The sequence below is a fragment of the Tetrao urogallus genome (assembly GCF_951394365.1).
Source record: "Tetrao urogallus genome assembly, chromosome: 15".
In the NCBI taxonomy this organism is placed as follows: Eukaryota; Metazoa; Chordata; class Aves; order Galliformes; family Phasianidae; genus Tetrao; species Tetrao urogallus.
Genome location: NC_136828.1, coordinates 8,218,020 through 8,239,916, shown reverse-complemented (window position 1 = coordinate 8,239,916; position 21,897 = coordinate 8,218,020). Strand labels below are relative to the sequence as shown.

The 21,897-nt window shown below is 43.2% G+C and overlaps 1 protein-coding gene across 1 annotated transcript in view; it reads left to right on the top strand.

The window, feature by feature from the left end:
• Window positions 1–6,343: 6,343 nt before the first annotated feature.
• Window positions 6,344–21,897, top strand: part of TNRC6A (trinucleotide repeat containing adaptor 6A) — a gene marked incomplete at its 3' end in the record, with an annotated part of 40,697 nt that continues 25,143 nt past the window's right edge. Inside the window, exons 1-4 of the mRNA XM_079543100.1 lie at window positions 6,344–6,404; window positions 7,093–7,140; window positions 16,054–16,144; window positions 19,200–19,221. Of these exons, the coding sequence (XP_079399226.1) occupies window positions 6,400–6,404; window positions 7,093–7,140; window positions 16,054–16,144; window positions 19,200–19,221 (166 nt within the window). The 5' untranslated portion in view covers window positions 6,344–6,399. The remainder of the gene's footprint in view (window positions 6,405–7,092; window positions 7,141–16,053; window positions 16,145–19,199; window positions 19,222–21,897) is intronic.

The window sequence follows — 21,897 nt, the reverse complement described above, 5'->3', positions numbered from 1 at the left end:
CAGCAGGGATGCACTGCTGCTGCGTGTAGCGAACGGGCGTTTATTTCCCCGTGTACACCAGAGCTGGCACCTGAGGGGGCTTCCTCAGCTGCACGTACTCTGCGTGCATGCCGTTTGCATCCCGCGTTGCATCCCGCCCGCCCCCCGCCGCTCGGTGCCGCCCCGCTCCGCGCTCTGCCGCTGTCTCCGTGGTAACGGCGCCGCCGCTCCGCTCCGCTCCGCTCCGCTCCGCTCCTTTGTGTGCAGCGCGGCGCTGGCTGGCGGCCAGGAGCTGCCCCAAGCCGGGGCTCCGCGGCGGGGCCGCCTATGTCGGTGCTGCCAGAGGCGAAGGGGCCCCAGGAGAGGCGCGGCGTGGCTGCGCCCAGGGCTCCCGGAACGTCCTCGAGGCGAGCGGCGGCGGGAGGCCGGGCACGCGGCGGTGGCTGCTGAGCTGGAGGGGATCCGGCGGCAGAGAGCAATGGCAGCGCTGCCAGCAGCGTGGTGCCAGCAGTGCAGTGCGGTGCAAGGGAACGCCGGCAGCGCCGGCAATTCGATGCCAGCAGTAGCAGCGGTACCAGCCCGGCCCGCAGCTCCCGGGAGGGTCAGACCCTCCCCTGGGGCTCGCTGCCCCACCAGCACCCTGCGTTCGCCAAGTGGAACCGGCCAGGATTGCCAAACGTGCCCCACAACTTCACGAGCAATCTTTACTTGTTACGTTTCAGTCTGTTTGAGGTGGATAGTCTTATTAAGGTAAAACTGAACGTTTTATTGTGAAAATGAATGTGAAAATCTTCAGGGCTGGATGTGGCTCAGGGCAGCCTGGTCTGGTGGTTGGCGACCCTGCGTGTAGCAGAGGGGTTGAAACCAGATGGTCATTGTGGTCCTTTTCAACCCAAGCCATTCTATGATTCTGTGATCCTATAAACTACAGCATTTACAGCTAAATGGAAGTCCACTTGTCAAAACCAACACACTGGCCTTAAGCAATGTGTTTGTTTTGCAGTGCAGTGAAGAAGGAGATCTTCATCTGTGATCTCTGTAGCACTTCTCAGAACTGAATAGAAAGGGAAAAACAAGGGCAGTTTATTAAAAAAAAAAAATAAAATCCACAGGGAAAAAAAACCAAACAAGCACAATAACAAACAAGATTTTGCAGATGTAAATGAAAACAGGCCAAACAAAAAGGAATGATGTACTTGAGATACATACTGGAATTTCTGTCAAGATGGCAAAGATTTGGAATTAGATTCTTGCACAGCACCTGGTAATGGAGGAGGCTGAGGTGCCAGTGCAGGTCCGGAGCAGCAGACCTCGCCTGTCCTCTGCTACCAGGGTAACGCTGGGGCCTGTTCTATGCTGTGAGCCTGGCTGTGCTATGTGATATGTGGCCACACCAAGTAAGTCTATTTTCAGATGTGCTTAGGAGCGATTTAAGGCCAGTTCAAAATTAGAGCTCTTTGAAAACCGATCCTTAGGAGATGTGTGTCCTCAGCTGATGTGCACAAAATCAGGAGCAGCAGCAGTGATGCTCAAGAGCACATTGCTGGGGAGAGAGTAGCACAGCTGGTGGGACTGCTGAAATGTCCCCTCGCTGGCCCTGTGAGCCCTAACCCTGCCATGCAGGGGACATCAGGGCAGCACTAGGCTCCCAGCAGTGATGGGGCCAGGGAAAAGCCCATGTTTTTCCCTGCACTCCTCACTCCATGTTCCTGATGATGGTGGTGGAGGACACTGTTTTGTTATTGCATTCTTCTCCAAACAGTGCCACAGTACTTTTGGATTTGCTTTTTTATTTAGGAAAAGTAAAAACAGAGAAACAAAATTTGCAGAAACCATGGCCATAAAGCAGCCACCTGCCAGCCATGACTCGGATGGCTCCAGCACAGGCACAGCCTGGGGACTGATGCCGTGCCCATGTCCCCTCCCCAAGGAGGGAACGATGCAAGGGACCCTCTGTGTGATTTTCTTTTGAGGTGTGGTGCAGCCCTGGCAAATAATGCTTGGAAGCATCTATTGCACTGCGCCACTTAAGAGACCAGGGGATGTGTAATTGGCTGGAAGCAGAGTGAAAGTCAGGCTCAGCGATTCCATTTTACAGTTGGCAGCCTTCCCAAGTGCAGATCAAGGGAAGCAAGTTGGACTAGCTTTAAAACACAGGGAAATTTGTTATCTTTTATAATATTTTGCTGATTTAAAGGGTAGGATTAAATTCTCATTTAATAAGCCCAAGTGACCGCTCCCCCCATTCTGATCACTCTGTGTCACAGCGATAATGCTGGAAAGGCACTGGGAGCCTGGAGGCACGGCAGCATATTCTGTCCTCCCGAGCACAGACCCGATGATTGCTCGCTGCTGCAGCCCATGAGCAGGCGCTGGCTGCTTTGTGGTGAGCCTTGCAGCACAGCATGGGAGCTGCTTCCCAAAGCTGCTCAGAAGGCAAGCGTTTGAGCAATGCAAGAAGGCATTTGGTGTTAGCACCTTCCAACTCTCTTGTTTGCATTGCCCCTCCTAAATAAGGATCCTACGGAGACCCAGATGTGTAACATAAATAGTTTGGTTGACTCAACTAAGCTGCTCCTGGGCAGGCTTTGTTTTATGAGCAAGAACTGCCTCTTCAGGGCTTTCACCTTACCAACTCCTACCACGTCATTTTTAAATGGTTCTAAAAATGCATCCTGTAAATAAAATCCCTACCATGAACAAGAAGAGCCTTTCCACAGAGCAGTGCACAGAGCCTCTCTGTGAGCGAGAAAACTGTTTTCCCTTGTCTGTCAGATCAGCTCATTTAGATTATTTAAGTCAAGTGCAATTTTGAAAACAATCTGGTTTGCTCGTGACGGCTTCCTCATTCTGCATAATGATGCTGAATGTAACAAGCAGCAAAGGGTTGTTGACAGCAAATTTTCCACATGCTCAGGCCCGTGCTTCTCATGTTGACTTATAAAAGAGCCCCTTGCTTTATTTTCCCCACGCATTAGGCAGAAAGTATTTCCTAACATGTCAGCTTTAGAACTCCATGCTGGAGCTTCATTTCACACGAAGCCTTCACAGCAAATGCAGATAAAGGGGAGGGTGTAGGAAAGGGGAGCTCTGAAATGGCGCCAGCTCCTTTTCAACTGCTTTTAGTCGGCGCGTTCCTCTGTCTCTTGCAGTTTATTCTCTCACTCTGATTATGTAAAAATCCTAATTAAAAAGTTAATGGGGAACTGAAGACAGGAGGATCCAGATGTATGCCAGGCTGGCAGGGGGCAGATGGCGGCTGCTGTTGGGAGAGGATACATGGGGCTCAGTGACCAGAAGGCCATGTTTACTGAGTGGTGAAAATGTAACAGAGATCCTTTGCTGGCAGCTGCATGACGGCAGAGCAGGTTTTTCCCTTCAGTAGTTGTTTCCATTTTTTCTAGTTTCACATATGGCCGTGGTGCTTTGGAGATATTCATGTACACATCAGGAAAGCAGCAAAGTTCAGCACTAACAGGACACGATGTGCTGCTTCCCAAATCCCAAAGCACCTCTGTTTTGCTGGGGTGCAGGCAGTTGGTGTGGGATGGGGATAAAGTTCATCCTTCTGCTGCTTTTTGAAGAAGAGACACTTCTTATCCAAGCGTTGTTGTCTCGCCTGAATTTCTCCAGCATGCCCAGCAGTAACCCAGCAGTGTAGGAACACAGCTGAAATAAAGTGCCACTTGGGAGGGTGAAAACTGCAGGAGTGCAAGGTTGGTGTGAGGAGATGTTGATATAAGCAGTGGGGTTAGTTAATGCAGCTGATTGGCCAGCAGTACAAACAACTGTAATATTTATAAGACAGAATGGAAGCATTTTCTGCAGCAGTCTAGCTGCTAGGAGCACGTGCATAAATAAAATTAGGGAACAATCTAAAATAATAAAGAAAACTACAGATCTTGACTATGAATTTTATTGAAAGAGGCATAATACAGTTAACAAAACAACATGAAAAGAATACATAATGAATGTATTAGCCTTCATAACTGAGGAGTACCTTAACAGCAGCCCTCCTACATTGAGCACAGTCCCTTTAAAGACAGATAAAACAGAACTGCAGTGAATGAAACAGCCAGAGGAAGCTGAATCCAGATGCTAGCAAATAGCAGCTTAGTTGCACCCAATTACATGACAATCCTAACTTCCCCACATGAAAAAAAAATAAACTTAAGACCAAATTTAACTTCCAAGTTATTAATAGAAGCAGAAAAACCAATTTCAAACTGTCAGTGCTCCTTTAAGTACATGAAAAATAATACTATCATTTTATGCATGTGCATGTTCAGCTCACAGCAATTCAAGCTCTATCATTAAGCCTCTAGAAAGAGGACAAAAATAACCTTGCTGGCTAGGCTGCATTGTCGTAAGTGCTCATCTTGAATAAAGTAGGATCTGCTTCAGCTGAAAAATATACCATTCATGCTGGCAGAAAGGCAGGTGATAGTACAGCATATTTTCAGAGACAACTGCCCATTTGTCCAGGACATCCATTTATTTTTCAGGTGCATAAAATAGCATTCTTCTTCTTTTTTTTTTTTTCCACAAACATTAATAAGAATGGTGAAACTGAGCAGGTAAATGTTTGTGATGATGTTGCAAACTGGATGCTTGAAGAGAGCAAGGACTTCCCCGTGCTAACAAAATCACTTCTCAATGCAGCTCTTATAATAGAGCAAGCAGGACAACGCTTATTTCCATGTGAACGGTGGAAGGGAGCTTAGAAGAAAATTAAATTCCTGAACAGTGCTGCAGGCACATACAATAACAATTATTCCTTGAACAGTAGCCGTTCAGACTGCCGGGATATTTTTAAGTAGTGCTTTAGAACTAAATGCAGGAATGCCGGCAAGCAGCAGTCTGAATGACAGTTTGGCTGTGCACAAAAACAACCCAGCACTGGGGCCAGACAGAATGTACTGAAAGCTAATATATCTCGATTTTTTCTTGCAGAGATGTACTAGTTGCAAGTATGACATCAGTGTACTTGGTATGGCACAAGTGCCTTCCCAGTCCAACTTTTCTGAAAAGAAAAGGATGATTAGTATTCACTGTATAATCTGTCTTTTATTAGACAGCCTGCTAAGAGTGGTACATCTGCCTCTTTCTAAGAATTTTATCCCGTAGGCATTGGAACTTGGAAGTAGAAGTCAGCCATAGAATTTGTAAATGCTGTTTAAGCTGACTCACAAGTTTAAAACTGATATTGCAAATCATCCTCTTATATATGCTTCTTATTTATGCCAATAACAACACTTTAAACTGCTCTAACTAAAATTATGTATGTATAAAACCCTCTTTGCCATTAGTTATTCTGTGGACTTGGGCAGTGAAAACGAAATTATTTCATTTTGAGGAACTTTGCAGCTCACACTGGCAGTATTTGGGCTACAAAGACCTCATCCCAGTGCTACCTCAGCCTTGCCTACAGAGCAGTGCCTCTGTGGATGTGGCTCTGCCTGCCGCAGATTTTTGTCTGATCTCATTACTTGTCTCAGAATGCTGTTCTCAATTCGCTTCCACTATTCCCAGTCAGTCCTCTGACTGGTTTGGTTTCTCCAAAGTAATTTATGGCATATTTTTACTGAACTCGAGAGCAGTAAAACGAAGAGTATGCTTCATAGGTTCTCCTTTCTTTATTGCATGCATATGATGTTAGCTCTGTTTACTCTTTGCATTATGTGTTCACATAAACCAATTTCTAGCTAGGTTTGTGAGTGCTGGGTGCTTTTCAGTTCCTTCCCTCGACTTAATGAAGTTTGTGGAAGAGTAAGAGAAGCACTGTCTTACTTCATGGACATACTTGGACATTAACACTCTTCCATCAGTCTTAGCGGTTACTGTTTCCTCAAAATTCAGAGCAGAGCTGAAGAAAGAACTGTGACTCGAAGGGAAAAATATCGGTGGAAATCTGTGTTATTTTCCTATTTGCGTGTCATCTTGCAATCCTCAGGGATGTGGCTGTTCTTTTCTATGGGATGTTTCATAAAGGAATGCTTAGACTTCGGTGTGTACTTTCAAGGTTAGTAAGAAGCGCACTGACACACGGCACCCCTAAGCAATAAGCTGCTCAAAGGGAAGGAGCGCTGCTGAGATCTACCGCCGAGGCCTCGGTCCGAGACGGGCCCCGACCTAACCGAGGGCGCTTCGCCACCCCGCCCCGTTGCTAGGGCGGTCGCTACGGCGCCATGTTGGGAGAGCGCGGCGACCCGGAAGCGCTTCCGGGGGCGGGGTTTCGCTTCCTGTGCGGCGGGGCCGGACCCGGCCGGGTTAGGAGGCAGGAAATGGCGGCGGTGCTGCAGCAGCAGCTGCCGGGCCCTCCCGCTCCGCAGTGCCGGGCCCAGGCCGCCTAGAGCCACCGCGCCAGCGCCGGGCCCGGGCCGCAGCCACGCCGGGCCGGACTCCGAGCACTTTACATACATGAGGTAGCGGGCGGAGCCGGGCGGCGGGAAGGGCGGGCGCCGCCGGGCTGAGGCGCCAGCGGGGTCCTGGGCGGCGGGCGGGGGAGGGGCCGGGAGGCGGCGGCGGGGGAAGGGGGGCTCGGGGCGGCGGGCGCGGCCCCGCCCGGCTGCGGGGCTCGGGACGGGCACGGCCCACCCAGCGGGCGGGAGCGGCCTCGGGCGCGGGAGGAGGCGCGGCGGAGCGCTCCGCGGTTGAGCTTTGCCCTCCCGGCCCGGAGCCGTTCGCTCCGCTCCCGCCCCGCACTCGCAGCCCGTGCGCGGGCCGAGGAGCTGGGGAGGGATCGGAGGAGCTGAGGGGGGAGTTGTGGCGGCCGGGTTTGAGTCGGGTTCCCAAATTTCAGTGATGCAGCAGAATCGCGTTCTTTGAAGCGCCGCGAACAATTCAGCGCGGGATGCGTGGCAGGGAAGGCTCCTCGGGCTCCGCTCCCGCCCCGCAGTGCCCCGCTGCCCCCGGCTGACGGCCCGGCGCTCCGTGTGTCCCCCGCGCGGCCGGCCGCCATGGGGCGCGTTGTGCTGCGCTGTGCTGCGCGGCTCTGCGCTGCGCGGCTCTGCGCTGCGCTGCGGGCGCGGCTCGGCGCCCCGCGGGTTGGGTCGTTGCTTCTTGCCGCGTTGTTGTTGTTGACATGGGAACCAACATCGCTTTCTGTTCCAGAGAGTTGGAAGCTAAAGCTACCAAAGAAGTCGAAAGGAAACTAAGCAGGTAAGATGCTTGAATCCCTTCCTGAGTGCAGAGCGCGGGTCGGCCTAGGGCTGGAAGCACTGTGGGTTTGATCTGGGCCTTTAATGTCAGGCTAGTTGTAAGGCTTTAATAAAAGTATAATTTGAAAATACGTCCTGCTATTGCATTGAGGCGTTTCTGTGATTTTAGTTCAATAGGCTGAGCACTTTTAATGTGGTTTCTTTTACATACAGTGTCAGATTCTATAATAGAATTTCTTCAGTAGGATAGAACGCTTATGAAGAGAAAAATAACTTGGCATTCTGTCCTAAGTTGAACCTAACAGTATTCCAGAAATTAATGAAGGTGAGGTTTGGTTTTGGTTGTTGTTTTTGTTTTGTTTTTGCTCTTCTTCCTATGTAGTTCAGGCAAATGTTGTTGAGAAGCAAGAAATTACTGGTTTGGGGGGGAAAAAAAAACAACTGGCTTTGAACTGAAATAAACTGCCATGTAAATATTGGGTTTTTGCTTCTCTCTCCATTAAGAGTTAAAAGGCGGGAAATTTCTAATTGCTGTGCAGTTCTTATTGCAGCATTTTACAGAATGGGCAGCTCCTTTTCAAATGCTTAGCTCAACAGTAAGGAGTTTATGTTGAATTGGGGATTTTGTGTGAGTTGTACGTCACTGTTGAATTTAAGAAATTATTTCTTTTGCACTGTTTCTGGTGCAGTCACATTCTTGCAAGTATTTGTCATATGCTCTTTGTTTTCTACTCTTGTCCTCCCTTTCTATGCAATGTATTCTTTTTCAATTAGACCTTATAGGGACTTTCATGAAGACCATTTGAAATACGCTGAAAACCTGAATGTAGCTGATAGATTGCTAGTTTCAGCTCCTGGTAGCTTGTGGTTTTCTTGCTTTCTGTGATTGATCAGTCCTGAACTTTCAGATTGATTTCCAATTCCACTGTGAAAACTGATTGGCTTCCCTCTGTTGTCAGTGTATGTCTTTGGTGTTTTTTTTTTTTTTTGGTAGTGTGCTTAAGTAGGAATAATTTTCTTGTTTTATTGATGGTATTTATGTAATTTACACAGAATCTTTAAGATTAAGTGAAAGCCATATGCTGGGAATAATGTGAGGGTCATTGTTAAACTGGCTTTACTTGAATAGTAAATTGCAATTTTTTAAGTAATCAAAGTACAGCTTTTCAAGTAATCTGTCCACCAAAGATTCCAAAACAGTGTAAAAAAACATGATTAAATCATTATCATTCTGTACAAAGCACTCGCCACGTAATTGATACCAGAAGCAATTTCAGAAATGTATTCTTTAGATATGGTGATAAATTAAAAAAAAAAAAAAAAAGTATGTATTATGTGTTAAGTCTTAGTTGTAAGAACGTGAAGATCTGTTGACTTAACTGTGAGCTCTCCTGTCATACTGGCAGCAGAGATAGGGTAAAGAGGTGAAAGTAAACCAGAGCTGTGTAAACGAGGTGCCTGTGGGCAGTGGGAGCAGATCAAGGTTCACTTCTGATATGAAGCGGTTCTCGGTTTTCTGACACAGGTATTTGTTTTACTCATTTAAAATATTCAGAGCTTTTTTTCTGTTTTAACATTAATATATCAGTTATTGTCAGAAAACTTTCTTCTATTTGGTTTCTTAGTGAGAATGTTTCTACTGTGTGGGAACACAGCTTGGCACAGCGTTCCTGCTCTGCATAGGCTTGATAACTGCATTAGTATTGCAGAACTCTACAGATAGCTGTCGCTCTTTCTCTCCTGTCATTATCTATGATCTTATTAAATTTGCAGTGACCTAGTCAATTGTAGAAGAGCAAATATCTTTCTCTGGGAAAGGTAAATTGACCTATACTATGAGTTTGTCTTAATGTAAAATTGTGGAGTGTATATACAGTCTGTGAGTTCTGTGGGATGTCAGCGTTGCTGCATGTCAGTTCTGCAATTCCCTTTGGAGTTTATGCTCATAACTAAATTGGTTTTTAATCTCAGTAAGAATATTGGCTTAGGCTATTGGTTTGTGATAGAATAAGCATTACAGCTGTTAATACAGACAGCTTATCCAGTTAGAGTGATGACTTTTAACCTCAGGTTTAGAAATTCGGCATACTTGGCCTTTCATAGAAGGGTCTTTGTTGGGTCAGCATCTTCTCTAAAATGCACTTTTGCAGAGGACTGGGAGGATTTTGCTGCTTTAGAAGTAAGCACAGTGCATGACTCAAAGTAGTTCGAATCAGTGCGTTGCACTTTTTGTTGTTGCATATTACAAGAGAAATGTCACCTGTTCAGTCTGCCGCTGAACGAGTGTGTAACCCTCCACTATTAACCAGAGGAATGCAGCCTAAGTTTGGTTAAGATGAGGAGGAGTGAAAAAAACCATTCAGTTCTTCTGTTTTAAGAAATAACTTCTTAATTCTGTTTGGTAAACAGGGCTTTCCTGCCTCACTTATGTGGAACTGAGAGAAGGTAAATATTTGAAATGCATTTACAATTTCATTCCTGAGCACATGAGTTTGACTCTTCCTAAGCATGCAAATCACAGGAAAGGCTCACAGTATGGCTTTCATTCACCCATTTCTGCTCCATCGGCTGCAGGCTCTCTGTGTTCTGGGGGAATTGACTTTGCCTGACATCATGTATTCCTCTAGATCTCATCCACATATTCTACTAAGTTTCTGCTACGTGATTTTTTTTTTTTCTCTCTTGTGTGTTAGATTAACAACCATCTTTCCATGAGGCTTTCCTTATTTGCTTTAGAAAAAAGATGAGATGGCTCAATGATAGAAGCATAGGTATGAGAATCAGAGTGAGAAGTGCAGCGGTTTCTGCTGATACTTGAGCACTTGATTTTCTGTGTTGGGAGAGCAGGGTTTTTATTTCATTTTTTTTTCAATGAACTTCTGCAGTCAAACAGGAAGAGCTTATTGCAAAGATGCAGCACCCTTTCAGAACACTCAGAGATGCTTAGGCAAAATGGTGCCTTGCTTTCTCATCTACCCAATAAGTGGGTGCTTTTTTTGAGCTCGTGTAGTTGTCAGGTTGTCCCCATAAGGCAATTTGCTCTTACCAAACCCATCTTGCAGTATCTTGGCTCTGCGTTAATAACACTGAAGCTGTAAGGGATGAATGGCTGTGTGGTGAAGGTGATGGACTGGAACAGTCAGCATTCACGTCCATGCCTCTGTGAGAGATATCCTGTATGACCAGTTTGCTTAAGGAGGAGCAGTTTAATAGTTCTTTGCTTTCCCACTTGTAATGAAGGTAGGGATTGTTTATTGCAGCTGCTGAAGTCTTGTATATTTGGGTGACAGACTTGTTGGGAAAGAGATTTGTGTGCTTGTGTAGCAGTGAGTATGATAGACCCTAATCTGGAATGAAGCCTCAGGGACAAAACGTAAGGAAAATATTATTCTGGAATTATGGTGTGTTTTCAGTTGTTGTAGTTTGGAATGTAGTTCTGTTGAACCAGCTTCTGCATGAGAAGAATGGGAAAGGTGAGTGTATTCCACACAGCTGTTAGTGGTAGATGTGCTAGTTGAATTTCTGTCACTTTTACGGTGATAATTTGAACGCTGTGATATTTTAAAAGTAGAAAAGAAAGTGGCTGGCACCCATTTGCCAATCAGTTATGCATCGAAGTATCAGTTTATAGCTTGGCAGCACCTCTTCTATACATTAATAGCTGGAAAGAGCACGGATGCAGCATCTCTCATTCAGTGGTTCCTCATCAGTGGCTTTCTTTGCTCCTGTGCAATGTGCTGGGTTTTTGTGAACTTCAGAGTGATGGCTTCTGTGCCATGAACTTGGAGAGTGTTCCTTTTGTTGTGATGCACTGTTTTGCAGGAAGCATAAAAAAGGGAACAAAAGGGAAACTGAGAAATAATTTTATTGTCACTTCTGTATGATTGCACTATTTAAAAAAATATATTAGCAAGCTATCAGGTCAGAATACAGCAGAAATAGGAATGTTCTAAGTTCTGGCAGTATGTTTGGAAGTCTGTATGTAATGCCAACACACTGGATATGTGGTGCATGCCTACATGCTCAGTGCCTTTGCAGAAGTATGAATGTTGTTTCAACTCCATTTTTTATGTGTAGTTTTCCTCCTGTAGTGTTGCAGGTTAATTTATAACTAGAAGATAAGCAAATGGTAGACTAAAAAAATAAATAAAGAAAAAAATATATATATCACTGTAAATTTTGGAGCGGTTTCAGAACTGTATGTAATCACTCCTGATCCCTTTCATGTTCAGTAGTGTAGTCGTGAAGTTGTAGAGGGCAGAAATCCGGAAACGCTTAAGGCAGAAGCTGATGTCTGGTGATGCAGCATCCCGAGTGATGCTGTCCTCTCAGGAAGTGGGCTGATGGATAATGCTTTTGGCTCAGTTATTAATAAATATCTTTTCCTTTCAGGTATTAGCTCAGGGCCACCGAGGGCCGGTTGGGTCCTGGTCTCCTTCCTGCAGTGTGAGGTGCCCTGTGCTGGGAGCTGTGGGCACAGTGTGCTTAGTGCAGGGACAGAGCGCTCCGAAATCTTCAGCTCAGTGTTCAAAGAGCTTCAGAGTCAACCTAAGATGTACACCTCTGGGAGAAGCCCTGCACAGCCATGCTGCTTCTAAAAGCATTTTCCACTGTCGTTAACAGTGTCTTTAAAAATGTGCTAGCACCATCTTGTGGGGCAGCGAGACTTTAATTGGGTTTGAAAGTGCGTTGAGGAGGTATTTGCTTGGCAAGCAAATGCTGTGTGAGCATCTGTAACACTGCTGACATCTTCAGAAGCATTTGAAGGATGAATTCTAACTGCTAGCGTTAGCTTGAAGAATCTCAAAGCCCAATTAATGCAGTTCTCTTACAGAAGTAGTTTGGTTCTGGTGAATGCTGGATAACTGCTGCTAGTGGTGAGATGGCACCTTGTTTGCTTCCAGCGCTGACATTTGCTGTGTGTGTGCACTGTGCGCTTCTGGCTCTGAGATACTGTGTTCATAATAATGCAGGGAGAGTCTTAGATCTTAATTTGTGTCAGAATTCTTCTTGTAATGGTGATTCCCTCAGTAGGGTGACAAGAATTGTAATTTTATTGTGGCGTAACATCTTCCCTTTTGCAAATTATAAGAGCAAAGATAGCGTGCTGTACAAACATTGATCACTGAATCCTCATTATGTCTTTCAGAAAAAATATGGGTATGCTTGATTTTCTTGTAGTGTAAGAACAGCAGCTAAGCATGTCTAACAGTCTTCTCTATTTTGGCATTTTTACAGTGCCAAGCTGGAGCTTTTTAGCATAGGCATCATTAGAACCTTTTGGGAGAATTAAAGTTAAAAGTAAAATATGATGTAAATAGGAGCTGGGCTGTTTGCATTTGAAAAATTACAACTGCTTCAAATTATGAATAACAAGTGAAGCCAAACAGAAAATGAAGTGTGAAGTTGGCACTGTTGTAACTTAAAGAAATAGTGATGAATGCTGACTGTAGAGGTCAGAGTGTAGCTGCTCTCCACATAAATGGCACAGTGATAATAGGAATGGACTAAAAGACTTGATCTCACGTCACCCGGAATCACAAGGCACTTCTCTATATTGTAAAAGTGATGCAGCCATTTGAGTAGATAACCAGTTGTTGGTTGTTTTGCTTTGTGTGCGTGGTTTTTTTTTTTTTTTAATGGCTTAAATGAGTGAAAGAATTTCGGTATGTTTTTCTCCTTATACAAATGGGAGTTGTGCTGAGTGAGGTGCAGTTACAAGGGGGGCCAGGCATGCTGCTGCCAGCTCTGTCCCTGAGCTCCATCAGTGGAATGCACCTACCTGGATGCAGGGAAGAGCTCAGCGAGGGCATTTGTTCTTCTGTTTGTGTCTTGTTACTTATCTCTGTGTTTCATGTTAGGTGCCACAAAGTATTGTGGAGCTGTTGACAGTTTGTAGACAGTTACCTAACATTGGAGTACCAGTCAGGAATAGGGAGCTATTCAAGTGCAGGATGGTGCAAGGGAAATACTGTGTAACATTTCTGTTTCTCAGGACATAGCATTGAAATGTTGCTTGTTACTTGTGTATTTTAATGGATGTTGGGACTGGCTATGTAACCTGTGGCGCTTGGTACCTGCTGATAGGGCTGTGCAGTTATGTGTTAGAAATAAAACAAACTTGTTCTTTCAGCTGATGGAGATGGAAACTTAGGAGTCTGCTTTAGATTGATAGCTTAATAGGCAAATTAAATTTGTATTTTAGGTTTAAGGGAGAGGGTAGTGGTAGTAAGAGTGCCTTCCTCAAAAAATTGATGTTTTTAACAAAGAAGATGGGCAGTAAGGGCTTTAGTGTTAATTAACTGCACAGTGGGTCAGTTTCACTTTTCAGTCACCGAAATGTAACATTATAAAGGTAATGCAGTGCTCTTCTTAGGATCTACCTACAGGTAGGCGGTGTGCTGGGTTGTGTAGGGCCCTGCTGCATACTGATCATGGTGTCTGCCTTCTGAGCTGGCTTTGCCTGTAAAGGCAACTTAAATACATGAAAATGGAATGATTTTTGTTATAATTTAGGAATTCTATTGTTCCTGTAGGAAAACAGTGCTGTGGTGGAGTAATCCGGTGGTAACTGTGTGTTAGTTGGTAACATTTGTAGTCTCAAACCGCAATCGTTTTGACTTAGTTGTAGCAGGACTGATGAGTCATTTCTTTGTTGTGAAAATACTGCTTTGCATAGCGTGTGCCTCTTACAGTGCTGCAGCTTTCTTCTAGAACCTGGATGATTTCAGTTTGATTGCACATTCTCAGGGTGCAAGACGAGGATGGATAAAACACGTGTCACATACGTGGCACGCAGATGTCATTGCAGGTTAATCATTACCCCAAATTTGCATGGCATCCAAGGGATGGCTTTAAAGCAAACTGGCGCTGTGACTGTTTCCTGCAGTTACGTGACTAAGCTCTTAGTTATCCGTGGAAGATTTTGAATACCTAATTGCAGATTAGTTTTTATGTTTTAAGACAGTCCTCAATGAATCTTGCTGCCAGATGATGAAACTGTAATAAAATCTTCTCTCCTGTTCTGCTTTGCATAGTGTATGAAATACATGGCAAAGACAGAAAAAGAGATTCTCTGAGCATTGAACTGAACACTGGAGAGATATGCCTGACAAGATCATTTGTCCCCATCTGGATGTAGATTCACTTCTCTCAGTTGTTTCTCAGCTTTTCCTTTCTCTGTGGTAAATGACATGAGTGACTGCTCAGTTGTACTGCCCGAGAGCTGCGCACAGCCAGGAATCCAAGCTCTTCTGGAACTCCAGCTGGTGGGGCACAAAGCATGGGCAGTACTGGGACAGAGCTGGCTGCTTGTGAATGCTACTGTGAGAGTAAGGGCTGCTTCTGTTCTGGAATTGATTCATGGAGTAAATGAGGTGTCTTCTTCCTTTGCTTTGTCAACACTCTTGGAGTTTGTTCCCACATCCTGTTCAAAGCATGCTAGAAATTAGGAGGTGTTTGGAGAACATGATTGGCTCAGTGAGAGGGCGGTGTGTGCTGGACCAAGCATTAGGGCTCTGCATATCAGGGTGTTTGTGGCAGCCTATGTGTGCTTCAGGAAGAGGGCTGCAAAACATTTTCAGCCTTGTTTTGTTGTTGTTGTTGTTGGGTGGCTGTTAGTCTTATCCAAGCTAGAAGCTTCAAAGCCCTGCAGCTTTAAACACTCCTAACCCTGACATGGCAAAGTAGCTTTATAAGGCAGGCTTTCTAGGAAATACAAATTCTTTACTGTCTGAATCTCAAACACTGAAGTAAGCAGGCATTTGTAGGCTTCCTCTGCCTTTAAGTGTTTGGTGCGAGCTGCTGCCACCTCCCTTTTTATATTTGGCTTCATTGCTGTTTTCTTGATTTTTTTTTAGAATCCTCCTGCCTTTTTGTGAGCACTTATTTTTATTCTGATACCTGAAACCACGCATTGATCTTTGTGCATTTTGTTTTGTCATGAGCTTTTTTGCATGATTAGCCCAAATCCTTGTTTTGTCTGCTGATTCCTGGTCTTTTCTACCCATTGTGGTTTTGTGTAGATTTCCTTCTTGTCCTCATCAATAATCACTGTGTCTCTCAGGCATGACATTGAAATACAGTTTGTTATTAGTTCCTACTGACACAGATAGCTTGTTTGCCTTGACTTTTTCCTGCTTTTGATACTCTCCATATTTTCTCTACTGTTTTTATGTACTAAGGTCTGACTTGAAGAGTCCTGCATAATCTGGGAAATGGTGTTACTGCAAAGCCTGTTTTAGCATCTGAAACTTTATATTAAGTGAATTTAAATTAATGACATGTGAAAGCAAAACCTGTTATTACAAGCTAGAGTTTTGTCACTCAGTTTAGGAGCTCTAAAATTGCGCTGCTGTTGAAATCTCTGACCATGCTCTTCAGTTGATACCTGCTTGTTCATATGTCCTTTAAGTCAGCAGTAGCATCTGTACACATACACAGCCAGCTGAATTAGCTCAATCTTTGGCAACAAAATGGGTTTGTGTTGCTTGGTTGTTGGCAGAGGCAGTGTATAAGATGTGTGAGTGCTGCAGATGCCTGCCTGGGGTTGATAGAGGCGGTGTGCATGGCTGGGGAGCTGCCCACAGCCTGGTTCATGCTGGGTCAGAAACAAGGTATGAGGCAGTGGGAAACGTGGTGTGCGAGAGCTCAGGCTCTGGTTCACAACAACAGGGAGAGCTTAAGAGGGGGGAAAAAAAAAAATCTTGTATGTGCTTTGGCACTGCAGCTGCCCTTAAAAGTTTTGTCACTTGTGATTTGCAGTGAAAGTATGTTGTCCCTGTGGGAGTCTTGCTTCTAATTGGATAATATTTCTCAGTTCCTTTTGGGTCTCTCTGAAATAATTGTTCTAAAATGAATGTATGTGTGTACAGATTGTATTTTGGGAGAGTTAATTACCAACTGTGTGGTTCAGGGATTTAGTGCAAGAAGAGGAAGAACAGTTGATGGAAGAAAGGAAAAAGAGAAAAGAAGACAAGAAGAAGAAGGAAGCTGCTCAAAAAAAGGTATGTTGAGTTAAAAAAAGAAAAGGGTACTTGTGGATTTTGCTTCATTAGTAGTAAATATTGTTTGGTCAGTTCTTTAACAACAGTGTTTTCTTAATTTTTTTAATGCTTTATATGTACTGTCAGTTATGTAATGGTAACTGACATCTTGAACATCTTAACTGGCTTTGTGTACAGATTATTTAGAGACTGAATATTCTTCTGAGATGACCGCTCACGTTGCTGATTCTGGTCTCAAGTTGAAATCTTCCTCTGTCAGTTCTCCCTGTTTGTTGGCCTAAACAAAGGTGTTCCCTGTGCACTTATGGGAAATCAGGCATGTCTAATCTTACGGCACATCTAATTTAAATCGTATGAAAAGGCTGCTTCTGGAAAAGGTGAGGTGTTTGCTCGTGTTCCAAAAGGAGAGCTTCCTTAATCTTTTCAGTAGCTGACAGCAAAACTGCACAGTAATTTTTGGGTCTCAGTTGTGAAAGTATAACTCATTTTCCTCTTGAAATTTTTAATCAGAGGTTGAAAGGCAGCTGGTTTACTTGAAGAATGTAAATCTTTTAAGAGGTTCTCTGTAGCCCCCGAAGTTTAATATTTTCACAAGTTTGAAAGACTTATGTGTATGCTTGAATGTAATATTTAGAAGAATTAAAAGCATAAATATATTTTTTTAATGAAGAGACTAAACGTTTGCCTGAACTTGAAAATTTGGGTTTGTTTTTTCTGCTCATGGAGTACTTGTTAAACTGTTCCTAAGCCATGTGGCTTTGTTTACTTGCTGGATGCTGACATTAGCACAGTGTTACATATCTGGACTTCATCCATCAGGAATTGTTAGAAGTTCCTATGGAGCAAGAAGCTATCTGATGCTGTAGAGGTGGTCATTTGTGTTCCTGGAAAAGCTTGCACTTGATCTGCATTACAGATCTCTCTCTGAGAAGCTGCAGTAACAAACGGCCAGTTAACTGTTTAAAAGAAAACAAAACAGAGTAAAATAATCTAGTACTGATGTGGCTTGATTATAGATTTAAATGGCAAACTTACTAAATTAGCCCTCAAATGTTCTGAGGGATTTTTATCTGCTCCTTCGTATTTGTGAGTAGTTTCAGTTTGTCCAAAACTGCTCATTTTATCTTGTAGTCTTTTTCTGTTTGATCTCTTCAGAACTCACCATTTGGTGTTATCAGTCTCGGGCTTGCAAGCAAAGCTTGAAAGCACATGACCATGCACCAGCTAATGGAAGGGAAAGCTAATGCTTGTTTTTGTGCATACTGTAGTCTTCTAAAAATTGAAACTAAAAGACAATGCTGTAGGAGATCAGCAGTGGTCACAGATGTGTGGCACTTGGCTTGCAGAACTTCTGTCCTTTTGAGTGGTTCTTGCACCCTGGTGCGGAGCAGATTTTGCAGGACATCAACCTTTGGATTCCATACTCCTTTTTATGACCATAAAAAATATGCTTGGGAGCAAGTGTTCAGAACCAGCTGTTATGCATAAACTATCCTGCAGATCCAAGTGCATGGGAAACTTCCCAAGGCTTCAATATAATTTTTCTGTTAACCATATTGGTTAAATAAAGTCAGCATAATGAAAAGTTGTGTTATGTAGCAGCCACAGGTTGCTGCAGCTGCCTTTTGGCGAGTGAGGAAGAGAAGCCCTGATATTGGAGTCAGGGTGATAAGGGTGAGCAGGCAAACTGGAGATGAGTGGGATGTGGTTTTTAGAGGCATTGATATAAGCAGCCATTGGTTTTACTTTGCTCTTTATTCCAGTGGGTGAGCATTACCTTTAGGACAGTGGAGTTTCCTCAGAAGGAGATTTTGCAGACCTCTTAGTGTAGTTATCTTTATCAATCTCTAACAGCATAATTTTTATGAAAATGAATCTTTCTTGGGAGTGTGAGGCTGTATTTAGTGTTGCAAATTTTTGTAAGTGCCTTTGCTGGTTTAAGAAATTGAAGAAGTGCCTTTCTGTTGATGTGCTGTTAATTTCCAGAGAAGGGAGGATGTGACACCAAAGTGTCAGGAGTATCATTTCCATGTAAGCCCTAAGAGTGCTGATATCTAAACCTAACCAAAGCTGACATCAAATGACTGCATTTTTTCATGTGCACGTGCTCTGCCTTTTTTTCCCTCGCACGGTTTTAACTAGAGATAATCAAAGCCTAAATATTGCTGCAAGTGACTTCACTGTGTCATGAATATGTGCAGTGCCATAGTTAAGACAGGTTATGTACAGTTACCAAAGTAACCCTATTAGATTAAGTCTCATTCTGCTTTAGCAAGATAATGCATTTTAGAAGTGATAATTAAGACTCTTCAGCTGGGAAGAACTGATTTCTGCTTCTGAGAGATCTTTTCTGAAGCCTGTTTCACTTTTCTAGGTAAAGCCACACCATTAAAATGTGTTCCCATGCAAGAGATGTTTCTATCCTCATTTTTATTGCAGGAGACTTTATTCCAGTAGATCTCCTATCTTGCCACTGTCACAGGAGCAACAAATTGAATTGTGAAAATGAAAGACTGAAAGCTCTGGCATTTACTTTGCCTGCTTTAGATTTCCATGTTCCTCTCTGTTTCCCTGCTGTATTCTGCATGAGAAGTGTCTGGGGCTTCCTTGCTTCCAGGCACAGTTTTTAACTCACTTCAAACAGGCTAATTTGTAAGTTTAATTTAGTCTGTTTCAAATGCTTATCTTTAAGCATTTTTTTATATTTAATATTATTAAATTATAATATTATTTTATATTATTATTATTTTATTATTAAATTATAATATATTAAAATATAATACTATATTAAATATATTTAATTATTAAATATATTTAATATTCAAATTAATTTTGTCTTCTCTTAACATTTTAGCAGCTTTCTAGGCATGAGGAATAATAGGCACAGGTTGGTTAGGGAGGAGTAGAAGGTTCTGATGGAGATTATAAAATAATTTTAAAATATTTTAAAAGGAGGAAAGTCAGAAGCTAACGTTGCTTGTGTAAGTGGCATATGTACATGTGGCTCTTCCTCTTATCTGTGCAAATCACTGACGCTTCTTCTTTCTTATTCTAGGCCATTGAACAAAAAATCAAAGGTAAGTTACTTTAGAGTTTTCTCTCTGTGCAATGTTTCTGCGTTTTTAAATATGGTGAATCACGTGGCTCAGCTGAAAGCTACTGGAAAATTGCATCTGTGAGATTTCAAAAAGCTGCCACAAATAAAAAGAGTGAAGGGAATGGTTTCTTCCTGGAGCTGGAATTTTTCTCATCTTCCTGTTTTCTATTCTTAAGTACTTACACAGCACTAGGCAAATATGAAATACCTCAATCTCCTCAATTGTTTTTTGTTTTTTTGCTCTTCTAGTCTGACTGCACACAAGCAGGTAGAACAAGGATCCACCAACTGGATCTGTTCAAAATGTATTTTGTAAATATTTTACATGGAAGTGGGGCTAGGAACACTTGATATATAAGCAACTGGTGTGTCCAGTTCTGATTACTGTATGTGGAGGGTTGATCCTGGCAAAATGGTCTGTATTGTAAAAGCTGTAACGGAGCTGTTTGGTGCAGGCTGGGAATGCTGCTGTTGCTCTCAGTGTTTGTAGGTTTTGTATGTTCTCTGTCCCTTCTATGAGCAGTGGAAAAATAATTTTCACTTTCTGTTTAAGTTGGTTGGAAAGTGAATAACAATCACATAGGCAATCGCATGGTGAGCTCCTTGAATTGCTTTTTTTTTTTTTTTTTTTGTGGGAACATTGGGTTTAGTTTAACTTGAGCCATGTTGGAAACAGAAGCTTGGAAACTCTGCTCAGCGTTGCTGCAGGTATTGCTGAACAGTGGAACGTGTTGGAAGTGCTGCTGTGGGGTGAGGGCAGCAAACTGATGCAGGATGCACTGTGCCTACCAGGAAGTCTCTAGAACGGTACACCAGTTGTAAAGAATTGTGCAAGTATTTGTTTGTATTCTGAATTAATAAACCATGTCTGGGGGGAAAAAAAAATAGTGAGGGAGAATAATGATACAGTACTTAGTTTTAAAGAATAACATCCATTTTGGGTGAACATCTGACCTGTGTACTCAGACAGTCCTGGCGTCTGGGCGTCACATCAGGGGCAGCCCTGCAGCAGCAAATGGCTGAACATGGCCTGGGGGAGGGGAGGGCACCCAGGGGGATCTTCACACTGGAAAAATTTCTTTCTTATGAAGGATGAAATAAATAGTTCTCTTGTTTGTTTATTCTTTGGAGACCTAGGGTTGTTTATAGAATGAGAGTATTACATTCCGAATGTAATGTTACCATGTTATTAAAAGGGTGTTCCAGCAAGCGTAGTGGGAATTCAGAGTTGTCAAAGAAGCACAAGCTGGCAGTCCTCTGAAGAAGTATGGGCATTGTGGGATTCACACGTGCAACTTTTTGCAGGAGTTTCTGTAGGAACAAAATTTGTTGTGTTGCACCTAGCTCTTTCCTTGTTCTGCCTGCTTGTGTGCAGGATGCAAATTAATGTTTCATTAAGTCTCCAAGTTTCCATCGCGTTAATGTCTTAAATTATTTATTTTGTGCATGAGCTGAAGATAAAATACAAGAGTATGGGATCTCTAAATAATTCAGAATTATGTTCTTTCAGAAAAGTAGCCGCTTCCAAGGGGGTGGGAAGCAGAGAAGCTTCGTTCCTTATTTTTAAGCGTAGCCTGGATGTTTCCAAAATGTTTTTTTAGCTGAGGTAGAAATTAGTGTTGCACCAGTAGCTGTCAGTGTGCATGTAAATTATAGGAGTGCCTTCTAAAGCAGTCGGTGGTGCTGATTTTTTTTTTTTTTTTCCCTGTTCAGGATTGAGAGTGGAAGTAGAGAAGAAAGTGCCAGTGTAAATGTTTTCAGTACAAATAGCATTTAACAGTGTAGTACTGTCATTAAAAATGCACGTGTTTCATTGCTGTGGATCCCAGATATTCTGTCTAGTTCTATACCTCTGGTTTTATCAAAAGAGGGAAGGTGGTGTTCACAGGAGTTAACGATGAATGCATCGAGTAGCTGCGAGGGTTTCTGTGTGCAACAGCCACCAGAACAAATCCCTATCTTGACGAGTGTCCTCCAAGTACTCTTGTATCAGGGGTTTTAGAAAAGAATGAGTATCACTTGGAAGTCTTTCTTTAACAGCTCTATAGTGTTCTCAACAATTGCTCTGGCATTCCCCTCCGGTGTCACAAAATAGGTATTTTTGCTGTGTTTGATGTTAGCACTGCTAGGGACAGATAAATCAATCCACTTCCCTGGGATTTCTCCTGAAACAGGCATCTGCAAACCACACCATAGCCAGGAGCAGCGATACACTGAGCACAGCTAAATGCTGTGTAAGAAGAATGCTTGAGTTTTGTTTTTGTTGCTCGCTTCAGTAATTGTGATGGGCTGCTGCAGAATGTGAGATTTCATTAGGGGATCTTTTTTTAGAGTCAGACTTTAATTACATACATAATGGCGTAGTGAAAGGATTTACAAAAGCGGAGCACTGATGTTTGTGTGGATGCTGCTGTGGCGGTTGGCTGTTCCGAGTGTTTTTGTGCTTTGCAAAACAGTGAAGCTAGAACTGAGCACATCTGTCGATCTCCAGAATTCCTCTGCTTTGTGGAAGGCACAGGCGTAAAGGCTGACTTCTGTTGCAGAACGGGATAAACTTTGAATCAGCCACTGAAACAGAAAGTGCTTTTAAAAATAGCTGGGTGTGGAATTGAAATCTTTGACTCATATTTCCCACCGTGGAAACTTCTTATTCGTT